Here is a 12,164-nt window from a genome sequence, read left to right on the forward strand (position 1 = left end):
TCCTTGGAAACCCCACTGGGACAGTTCTACCCTGTTCTGTAGGGTCACTATGAGTCAGGATCAACTCAACGGCAATGGGTTTAGGGTTTTTATGATTTTTTAGCAGGGAAGGTCAGGGGCTTTTAATGAAAACAAAACATCTTTCCCATCTCAGCCTAAGGAATGGCCATGATGTACAGCAGGAATTCATGGGATTGACGTGCTCTGGGTTTCCCTAATGCCGTGCGACTTTGAAGGCACCCTGACCTCTCTTCTTTTGGTCATAAACCATCTCCAACTCTTGGGTTGGACCATGTCAGGCAGCATAATCAAGCAGAAAGCGTTGAGTTATCTCCACGACTCCACCAACCTAAAACCTAGCAAGAAACTAGCTTTTCTTGGTTGAGTCGAAAGTGAAATTGAAGAGGGAGAGCTTGGGACACAATCAGAGAGTATTAAAGATTAGCTCTGCACCAGGGCTGGGGAATTGACCTTTGACCAAACAGTTTATAAATACGCCACTGCAGCTTCCCTGAGTGTGGAAGGGATACCAGGCCCTCAGAGAGAGAAAAATCAGAGCCGGCCAAGAGCAAAGAAAGCAAAGGGAGCAGCAGAGGCCACCAGGAAGGAAAGGGAGGTAAGGGAAGAAGCGGCAGAGGAAGCAGAAGAGTGAGAGAAGGAGCCGGGGCAGTTTCTTTGACGCTGCAGAGATCTGTTCACTGTGACTATTATCCTGCTTGATGCGTGGGCCATGAATGTAATATTTGGCAGAAATAAGAAAGAGCAGGAGGAGCCCGTGAGGGCCCAAGTGACAGGTGAGCATTTGCTACTTTTGTATAAAAGATTGAGTCTTTCTTATGTGGTCATAGGTACGCTGTTTTTTCTGATTGTGAAAGTAATACTTACTGTAAATTTTTTTTGGGTAAACAGTACATAGAAAAAAATGCCCCGTAACCCAGATACATTCTCTGTGAAAATCTAGGTGTACTAATATATGTTATAACTTACCATGCACGAAGACAGAGTCATCCTCACTATTTCCAGAAGAAAAGTTCCAGGAATGCTCCAACTGGGGTGTGTGTGTGTATATATATATGCATATATACACATATATATGTGTGTATATAGGAGCCCTGTTGGAGAACACAGTTGCTAACCAAAAGGTTGGTGGTTCGAACCCACCCAGCGGCTCCATGGAAAAAGACCTGGTGATGTGCTTCTGTAAAGACTACAGACAAGGAAACCCTTTGGGGCAGTTCTGTTCCAACACATGGGATCACTATCTGTTGGAATCAACTCAATGGCACCCAACGAAAACTATATATATATATTAAAAATATGTAAATATACTGTATAATTAATATATCTCTATTATATTTATATATAAAAATATATAATACATATTTAAAATAGGATTATGCTGCAAAATGTTGCCTATTCCAAATGCATGGTATATTTGTGCAAACATATGTATCCTGAATTCAAAACGGAAAGAGAAGTGTGCCTGAGGTCCCACTCACACACACCCACACGCACACTTGGAGGGCATTGCCGGCTCCAAAGTGATTTTCTTTCCAGTGCCCATGGGTGGGATTTCAGCATGTGAGTACCTGCAAAGTCAGTAAAACAGGCCCAGAGTGGGATTCTCTTCAGGAACAATCCTTTAGGGAGCTTGGTATCTTGTTTTCTTCATCTGATATTTCTCCTCCTCTTTGGGGGTGCCACTTTCCTGGTACTGTCTTCTTTAGACTCTAAAGGCAGTGGCTGAGTCTGAACCCTCAGGCACCCAGTGTCTTAGTGGCACTTGCTCAGTGTTCTGAGAATGGCTAATGGGTCAGCTCAGGCTGCAGCAATGGCACCTGGATGTTTCATCTTCTGGTCGACGGGCTGGATGTTTTCACAAGAAAAGGGCAACAGTGAGTGTTCTTTGGAAGAAAAGGCAGATAGGAGTTTTTCAAATGAAGAATTGCCTTCTATTTTTTTTTTTTCTGATTACAAAGGCAATGTACATTTTTGTACATTTGTAATCATAAAAATATATGTATATGTATATGTATATGTATATGTATATGTATATGTATATGTATATGTATATGTATATGTATATGTATATGTATATGTATATGTATATGTATATGTATATGTATATGTATATGTATATGTATATGTATATGTATATGTATATGTATATGTATATGTATATGTATATGTATATGTATATGTATATGTATATGTATATGTATATGTATATGTATATAAATATTTGCCACGGAGTTGATTCCCAATCATGGTGATCCCAAGTGCGTCAGAGTAGAACTGCATTCTATAGGGTTTTCGGGGATTGATTTTTCAGAAGTAGGTCACCAGACCTTTCTTCTGTGGTGCTGCTGGGTGGACTCAAACCTCCAACCTTTTGTTAGCAGCCAAGCACATTGACTATGTGCACCACCAAGGGATGTATATATAAACTTAGGAAGTGCAAACGAGAACATAGAAATAAATAAAAATTAGCTGTGTTCCTGTCTCTTAAGCACTATAAATATTGGGTCTATTTCCTTTGAGTTTTTTAGCGATAGAATAGATAGAGATTGTGAGGATGGTGCAGGACCAGGCAGTGTTTCGTTCTGTTGTACGTAGGGTTATTATGAGTCAGAACCAAATTGACTGCACCTAACAACAGCAAGAGAATAGATAGGTAGATTTACTGTGTATATATGTAATTTTTTTTCAAAAAGCAAATGCATTTACTATTAACTTTTAATTTAAAAAAGGGATCATATGATACCATTTTATCCTATGAAATATGCCTTGGACATTTTGACATGCCATTATACATTGCTTTAATCCCGTTTAATGGCTGCATGGAAATCCTTGGAAATTTTAGAAAACAAGAATCATAGAACTTGGGAGGCTGAATGGACCCCAAAGTCCATCTAGATTAGTGGTTTTTATCGTATGACCCCCAGACCTACAGCATCAGCATCACGTGGGAGCTTGTTAGAAACACAAATTCTTGGGCCCCACTCCACCCACCCTGAATGAGACACCCTGGAGTAACTAAAAAAAAAAAAAGCCTGGCAAATCAGTGTTTTCACCCTCTGGGTGATTTCGAGTTTGACAACCACTGCTCTAGACTGAGGCTCCCCACTTGACAGATGTGAAACTATGTGACCTTAATTCCATGGCCATTTCTTCTAGCTTTTTGGTTTGGACTTGTAAACTGGAAACTAAGCATTCTTTCTCTCAACAGGCAAGATTCCAACATGGCTGCAGGGAACCCTGCTCCGGAATGGGCCTGGGATGCACACGGTGGGGGAGACCAAGTACAACCACTGGTTCGATGGCCTGGCCTTGCTTCACAGCTTCACAATTAGAGACAGTAAGAGCACTGTATGAAACTTCCTGTTGCTGCTGTAACAAGTTACTACAAACTTAGTAGCTTAAAACAGCATAAATGTATTCTCTTATAGTTCTGAGGTCAGAAGTCTAGCACAGGTTGGCAGAGCTGTATTTCTTTGGAAGAGAATCCATTTCCTTATTTTTTCTAGCTTCTAGAGGCCACTACATTCCTTGGCTCATGGCCCCATCTTCATCTTCAAAGCTCGCAACATAAAAAACAAACAAAAAAACCCCACAAAACTCATTGTTGCCATCAATTCCAACTCATAGTGACCCTATAGGACAGTGTAGAACAGCCCCAGAGTTTCCAAGGAGCACCTGGTGGATTCAAACTGCTGACCCTTTGGTTAGCAGCTGTAGTAGTTAACCACTGCACTACCACGATTTCCTGCTGGCAGCATAGTATCTTCCCATCTCTCTTTCTGTCTGCCTCTGTCATCATCTCCCCTTCTCTGATTCTGACTCTCCTGCCTCTCCCTTATAAGGATCCTTGTGATTACATTAGGCCCACCTGGATAATCCAGGCTAATCTCTCACCTCAAAACCCTTAATTTAGCCACATCTGCACACTCCCTTTTGTCAGGTAAGCTGGTGTATTCTCGTGTTCCCGGGCTTAGGACGTGGACGTTGTTGGAGGGACGTTATTTAGCCTATCACCAGCACAAGCCTTCCTAGAAAGGTGGTCAGGGTTCTTTGGCAAGGTGGCAAATTCATCTTGTAAAATGAATGAAGGAGACAGGATGGAGAAGTGGAAGCTGAGTGAAGGGTGTATAGGAACTGTCTTATCTGTAAGTCCAAAATTATTTTGAAATAAGTTTTTTAAAAGTAGGCATCGAGATTAGTGAACCCAAGCCTTCCTCAGCAAATGATTATTGATAATTTTCTCATGAGAGGCAAAGTTGTGATGTGTGTCCTTTGAGAATTTGAACGTATGAATTTCAAGAGCCAGAGTCACTGTGGTTTGAAGCAAATGAGCTCTCGAGAACTTTGCCTTTCCAAAGCTGGTGTTTCTCAATTGTGGTAGGTCCAAAGTAGCCTTTTGGAAAGCTTGCTTTTTTTTCTTTTTTTCCAGATAAATGCCTTCCCTCCACCCCTCTAAAAGATATCCAACTTGACCCAGTTCTAGGAGATCCCAGACAGTAGCACGTCTGTTTACTTGGGTCCCTACTGAAGGAATGTGGCTAATTGGGCTGCCCCGCTCAGGGTGGTAGGGAATGTGCCGTGCTCCCCCTTTAATCTCAACCTCAAAGTCAAGCATTCCTCCTTGAGCAATTCCAGAGACATAGTTTCCCGTGGCCCCCCGGGAGCTCCATGCTCTGTGGCTGCTTGTTCATAGGAAGTAGGCTGCCTGTTTACAGCCCAGCCTGGGTTGAGTGTTTACATTTCAAATGAACAGAATTGAGCATTTCAGGCAAAGTGCTCACAGGGCCGAAAGGACCTTAGTCAGTGCCTAGTGGGCGGTGTCCTTCAGAACATAACCAGCAAAGGACAGGCTGGCACGTGGGAGACCAGGATGGCCCTATGATGGGTGTCCCCATGGCCTTGAAGTCCACTGGGAGAGCCTTCCCAATGCCAGGATTTTTTAGACAATCCAGGATTATAGTAGCCGTCACTACGAGTTGGAATCGACTCAGCGGCAACAGTTCTAGTTTTGAGCTTTCACCTATCAGGGGTATGCTATGTGCCAGAAAAAGGGCTAAACACCTTCCATCATCTCACTTAAAACTCCCAACCCTGTGAAGGGTGGAATATGTGACTCCCAATTTCCAGATGAGGAAACTGAGGTGCAGTGAGATTGGGAGACTTACCCAAGGCCACACTGTTTAGAAAGCATGGATTCTGACTAGCCCGAGACAAAAGCTTCGATCCCCGTTACCTACAGAATCTCAGTATTGTATGTAGCTTTTATCGAGCCATTACTATGTGCTGTGCACTTTTGTTGGTGGTGGTGCTTGTTGCCATCGAGTCAGTTTCGACTCATGGTGACTTTACGTATAATCGTTAGGAAACGTTGCCAGGTCCTGCGCCATCTTCGTGATCATTAGGATCTTTGAGTCCATTGTTGTGGCCACTGTGTCAGTCCATCTCACTGTATCCAGTTTACAAGACTTAAATGTCACAGCAACTCTGTAAGAAAGTATTATGATCCTCATGTCACAGGAGAGAGGACTGAGGCTTGCCCCTGACCCAAGAACAAGACCATGGCTGGTAGACAATCCATGAAGACAATCTCTGAATACTTAAAGCAAGGATTCATATCCACACGCAGCCTTTAATCTCCTGAGGGGTAGGGACCTTGCTTGTTCTGCTCACTGTTATACCCACACTTCCTGGTCCATCATCAAAAAATCTAAAACAAATCCACAGTCTTCCAGTCGATTCCGACTCACAGCGACCCCATAGGACAGGGTAGAACTGCCACATAGGGTTTCCAAGGAGCGTCTGGTAGATTTGAACTGCCAGCCTTTTGGTTAGTAGCTGTAGCACTTAACCACTACACTACCAGGGTTTCCAGTCCATCACAGTGTTTAACAAATACTTGTTGAATGCATGAACCCAAGGCCTGGTTAACCCCAAGGGGTGGGTATACTTGGCCTGACCATACACTGTATGTGGACTTGGTGGTTAGGTTGCCCCCTGGTGGTAGTAGATGTCAAATGTTACTCCCCAAACCAAACCAAACCCACTGCCATGGAGTTGAGTCCAACTCATACCAACCCTATAGGACAGAGCAGAATTGCCGGCATACAGTTTCCAAAGCTGTAAATCTTTACAGAAGCAGACTGCCACATCTTTCTCCCTCGGAGCAGCTGGTGGGTTTGAACAGCTGACCTTTTCATTAGCAGCCGAATGTTTTAACCACTGTGCCACCAGGGTTCTTTAATCTTACACCAGTGGGCTGCAATTGCCAACTAGGGTGTGAAGGTAGGGCTTCCAGGATTGGAGGGGGGCCTGGGGAAATCCAGCCCAAGCATGTGGCCTTCTGGACTGTTGTTCCAAATCTGGACTTCACCTAGAGAGACACCAGTATGGTGGAACAGAGGTCAATGACTGGTTCAGTGCCTCTCCACTGGGAGGCACTGGGTGAGGCAGTTGAACATTTCTGAGTCTCAGTTTCCTCATACGTAAAATGAAGCTAAAAACAGGAATACTTAACCTTGCCACACCGCTTGGGTCTCAAGTTAGATGTGCTGAAAGCACACACAAATGCTAGTTGTATCAGAAGCATGTGTTAAAGGAGACTGTCCTTTAACCCCACTCCTACCCCCCGCCCCCCCAAAAAAACCTAGAATGGCTGAAATAGAATTTAAAGCCCTACACGGTGTCAGCCTGAGAGTATGCTGCTTCTTCTCTTTCAGGTGAAGTCTATTACAGGAGCAAATACCTGAGAAGTGATACCTACACCTCCAATATCGAGGCAAACAGGATTGTGGTGTCAGAGTTTGGAACAATGGCCTATCCGGACCCTTGCAAAAACATATTTTCCAAGTAACTGCCCATTTTGAATCTGGTCATGCTTTTCAATATTGTTGATGTTCAAAACACCTAGCATTGGCCCCTCTGACAGTTCTCTTTAGGGTGGATGAAAAGCTGCCTACGACTGACCTTAGGTCACATGTGGTACGCAGTTCTCCATCACTGCTAGCAAGAGAGGCATGTAAAACCAAAACCAAACCTGTTGCCGTCTAGTCGATTTCAACACGTAGCGACTCTGTAGACAGAGTAGAACTGCCCTAAAGGGTTTCCAAGGCTGTAAATCTTTACAGAAGCAGACCACCATAATCTTTCTTTTGCGGAGCAGCTGGTGGGTTCGAACCACAGACCTTTCAGTTAGCAGGCAAGTGCTTAACTACTGCACCATGGGGGCTCATGAGGTGCTCTCCTACATGGCTGGTGGGAGGGCAATATGCAATTGTCTATCAAAATTACAAATGCACATCCCCTTTGGCCTTGACATATACTTACTCATGTCTGAAATGACCCATGTTCAAAGCAATTCGTGGCTGCATTTTTTGTAGTAACAAGAAGCTGGAAATAACCCAAATGTCCATCAACAGGTGATGGACAAATAAAGAATAGTAAAAGCATGCAAGAGAATATCAGGCAGAAGAATGAGGATACTCTCTATGCACTGTATGGAAAGATTTCCAAGATATATTATGAAGTGCGAGAAAAAATGGAAGATGCAGAAAGCATATTATAGGCTATATTTTGTGTAAAGAAGGAAGAGGAAACGTGGATTCGTTTTTGCTTGTACATGCACAAACTCTGGAAAGATCCAGAAGGGAAATGGGTAACAGGCAAATGGGATACAAGACTGGGAGGAGATTTTTAGCTGTCTACATTTTAAATCATTTGGATTATGATGCATATGAATGTATTATGTATTCAACAACTAAATTGTTGGCCAGGGATCAGGTGTGCCCTCAGTGGCCGGGCAACGGAAGATAACTTCTGCTTTTCCAGAAATGAGATTACCTCTCCAGTTTCAGGTCCAACGCTAGAGCGGCGCAGAGGGAGTCATGAACTCACATCTGCAGGAGGGGAGAGTCAGAGAAGGGGGTAAAAGGGAAGGAGGGAAAGAATGTAAAACCGTATGTGGGGCATCCTTGCTGCTACACTATTTGTCAGTAGGGGGAGAAAAAAGTAGGGGGAGCACTAACCAATATATGGGCCCAGTATTTGCCAACTTCCCTTCACCACCAATAACTCTTGATTTTTCTTTGTTCCTGCTTTGAATTGGCCTTCTAATCAAACTAATTATGAATTAATAACTCATATACTTGGTTTTGGAAATTTGTTTTCCGATTTTTTTTTTTTTTTTTTTTGCACCAATTGCCTTGACAAATTTGAAGAAACCAACGTGGACTCACATTCCTGCCCACGGCTGGGATTCACTGTTTTGCTAGTCTCGCGGGCTATTATGGTATATGTATGATTTCTGTAGGCTTCTTGAAATACTTCAGAACAACCCATCAGCTCCTACTGGCTCTAGGTGTTGGAGATCTTTGGATTTTTCAGAGCCTGGGTGGGATCATTTGGCTGCTGTGTTGTCTCAGCTGATTCACTTCTTAGCTGACTCAACACAGTGGTATCTTTGGGAAACTTGACATCTGAGTCCTCAGGATTCCTTAAATAGTCCACTGGGAGCCAGTACTTTTTCTCCTTTAATTGAAGTCTTTTATGTGGTAGGAAAATAAGGCTATCTAGGTCAGAGCTTTCCAGCTGGTGAACGCAGTCACTGACCCTTTGATTTGCTTTTCTCCATAGAGCTTTCTCTTACTTGTCCCACACGATCCCAGATTTCACAGACAACTGCCTTATTAACATCATGAAGTGTGGAGAAGACTTCTATGCGACCACAGAGACCAATTACATCAGGAAAATCAACGCACAGACTCTGGAAACCCTGGAGAAGGTATCAGGAAATCTATAACCACCATCACTTCCTGACTCAAGAAAAGGCCCCCTGAATGAGACCCTCTTGGCATAGAGGGACTCACTGGAGGAGCCCCCTCCTCTAATTCCATCAGATCCTGGGCTTCCCCTAGCACAGCACTGAGCACTAGATTCTATGATCCTGTAGGGCAGGGACTGTGTCCTTTTCATCTTTGTGTCCATAGTTCTTGGCATCAAGTAGGAGCTCAATGAGAATTCGAGTGAATGACTGCCTGAACTACCATGATTCCCAGCAGCCCTACTCTATATTAACCTGAAAAGGGAAGCATTAGGCAGAGAACAAGGGTGCAAAAATAAATGCCCAAGCAGATACCTTTCCTAGGGAGAATCAAGTCAACACTTTCTTGAGAATCAATAGATCCACTTTCGATTTTCTCCAGCTGGCTCTTCAAAGCCCTGATGTCTTCACAATACATTTTAACGATCTGTTAAAGGGAATGCTTTTCTTAGCTGTGAAATTATGTCCAGCTCCTTTTAAGCTAGGCGGCATAGATCCAACTGATGTACATTGTCTACAGAGTGACAGAGAGTGAATTCTGGGAGACAGTGGAGAATTAACTGACGCTTGGCTGGAGGTTGGACCATTCTAGGCAAGGAAGGGTGGACAGCTGGTCCCCAGCCACCCCATTGTTCTATGGCCTTTTCAGAACAGGGGGTCATCATTCACCTTGTTTGTTGAGTTTCACTTTTGCCGAATGTTTTTGTAACCTCTCCATTCCCAGAATAATCCTACCAGAGAGGTCTGGTGATTTATGTTTCTGTGAAATTGAAGAGGGAAAAATTTAAGTGACTTAACCAGAATGGCCCAGAGCAGCAGCCAAGATTAGCTCTAAGGCCACCCCTCCTCTCAGGCCATTGCTAGAGCTTTCTGTGGCTAGGCCTCCTGTCTCCAGTGCTGAGGAAGCCTCACTGGGCCAGGCAGCAGGATTGGAACAACTGTCACAAAAACACAAACCAGCTCACTACTCCCCTGCAACCTGTGTGCTATATAGGATGTGTCTTGTGAGGTTATCTCAGGTCACAAGAGCAAACGCCCTCTTTCAAGATGAATTCTATTTTATTTCCGGGTCGGGGATGTATGAATATATCCATTATCCCCCTGAACTTGGAATAAGTCAGGTTTCCATAGAATACAAGCTCCCCCGCCCTTTTTAAACCAGGTGGCTGTCACATTTGCAGGTTGATTATCGTAAATACGTGGCTGTAAATCTGGCAACATCACATCCTCATTATGACGCGGCTGGAGACGTTCTCAACGTGGGCACGTCCATTGTGGACAAGGGGAAGACAAAATATGTGATATTTAAGATCCCTGCCACAGTACCAGGTAGGAGCCGTCCAAATGCTTGTACTCTGGAGGATAGCGGGAAGCACAAATGGACAGGGATGGCATCTTCTGCGGACTCAATCTGACACTTTCCTCCGTATTATTCAGATCACCATGAATTCAGTATCCTCAGTTGGAGGAAAAGAGGAGTTGCTGGGCTTCCTCTGGGGAAGACAGAAGGAAAGAATCCATTTTCTGTTCTAATCTCCTTTTCTTTAGGCTCCAGTTTATTAATTTATCCATCCATCCATCTATCCGTATACCCACCCACACCTCCCTCCAACCATCTATCTTTCTGTCCATCCATCTATTTACCCATTCACTCCTCCATTTATCCATCCATCTATTCATTTATTTCTTTAATCTTCTGACAGACCTTTATATGCCAGGGTTGTGCCGTCCACTTTCAGCCCCAGCCCCTGAAGCCAGACTCCCAGGGTTGTTCAGGGAGCTTAGCCCTGCTGGGATCTATTCCAGATCCACCCTGTTCTCTGGGCCTCCTGGACCTTCTCCATTTAGGGCCAGGATCCTGGAGCACAGCCCAGGTTGATTATACATTCCTGGGGGTAGGAGGAAGGAAGGCAGGGTTTCTAGGCCATGTTTGTCCACTACCCTCCTGGGAGCCAGACCCAGGAGACAAGGCCTCTGAAGGCAGGCAGTGCAAGACCCTGGAGACAGAGCTCAGAACCACAGGGTGCTTGGCCTGCCTCCTGGCTTAGGAAAATGGGTTTCTATCCATGGTCCCCAGTTCTGTAGAATCTCCTGAGTGAATTTCCAGGATCTGCTGGGTGGTGCCAGCCCCCCAGGTCAGAAGGTACATTGAGTATCTGGCAGACACTCATACAATTCTCATTACGTAGAACACCCATTAATTAAGCCAATGAGGGAAGAATAGGGTCTAACTCAAAACCTAGGCTGGCAGAGCTGGAGATCGCCTGGGCATTTGAGTTTGCCATCTCATTTTACAGAGGAGAGTGAGTGAGGCCCAGGGAGTCAGGTGATATGCCCACGCTGACACAGCTTACAGGAGCTGCTGACATCTCTCAAGCAGCTACCCTCTAAGCAGAAGCTCCAGGCTGGAGCTGCACTGGGATTCCCACCAGCCTCCTACCTCCTAGGCCTGGGTACTTTCCACTGCAAGGTGTATTGTGTTTGTTTTGTGAAAAAAAGAACCTTCCTACAACCCCACAGCAGCCCTGCCACCAGCCAGCTGTTTACCAGTGCGCACAGGTGGCCACAAGAAAGGCTGAGAGGCTTGCAGATAACTCATTATAAGCCAGCCCCAGGCCTGGGTGGGGAGGCCTTTTGGTCAGTGATTAACTCATCTTTGCCTAACCCATTACCCTCGAGTCTATTCCGACTCATAGCGACCCTACAGGACAGAGTAGAACTGCCCCATAGAGTTTCCAAGGAGCACCTGATGGATTTGAACTGCTGACCCTTTGGTCAGCAGCCGTAGCACTTAACCACTACACCACCAGGGTTTCCAATAAGCAAATTGAACTCATATTAAGCACTCTGGGTGTTCTTGAACTACTACGATATTTTGTTCTGCTCTCTACCTTCACTCTATGAATAGCATAATCACTAAGAACAGAGAAGCCAAGGCTAAGGGGGTGTATCTTCTTGGCTTAACTCTATGACTTGGGTCAATAGCAAGAGAGCACCCACCAAGCTTCAGTTTCCCATCTATAAAATGGGGGTCATAAAGCCTACCTTGGTTGTCAAGACATATTGAAAAGCCTCTCCTTACAATAGGCACTTAATCCTATTCCCAAGCCTTTCAGAATGGGCAGTGCCAAGATAAATTCATGAAAACCCTATGAAATATCTGTCAAACAGTTCCCAGTGAAATATCAGAGTTTAATCCTGGGATGCTTGGCCATCACCTGGGAACTTGATAGAAATGCAGAATCTCAGGCCCCACCTCAGCATACTAAATCAAACTTCACATTTTAACATGCTCCCCAGGTGATTCATAAGCACATCAAAGTTTGAG

General features: G+C 44.5%; 1 protein-coding gene across 1 annotated transcript in view; it reads left to right on the top strand.

Annotated features, from left to right (window-relative positions):
- Nucleotides 1-730: 730 nt before the first annotated feature.
- Nucleotides 731-12,164, top strand: part of BCO1 (beta-carotene oxygenase 1) — a 34,438-nt gene continuing 23,004 nt past the window's right edge. Inside the window, exons 1-5 of the mRNA XM_049863771.1 lie at nt 731-794; nt 3,230-3,358; nt 6,738-6,867; nt 8,650-8,797; nt 10,018-10,165. Coding sequence (XP_049719728.1) covers nt 731-794; nt 3,230-3,358; nt 6,738-6,867; nt 8,650-8,797; nt 10,018-10,165 — 619 coding nt within the window. The remainder of the gene's footprint in view (nt 795-3,229; nt 3,359-6,737; nt 6,868-8,649; nt 8,798-10,017; nt 10,166-12,164) is intronic.

Source organism: Elephas maximus, chromosome 21, assembly GCF_024166365.1.
Source record: "Elephas maximus indicus isolate mEleMax1 chromosome 21, mEleMax1 primary haplotype, whole genome shotgun sequence".
Taxonomy (NCBI): domain Eukaryota; kingdom Metazoa; phylum Chordata; class Mammalia; order Proboscidea; family Elephantidae; genus Elephas; species Elephas maximus.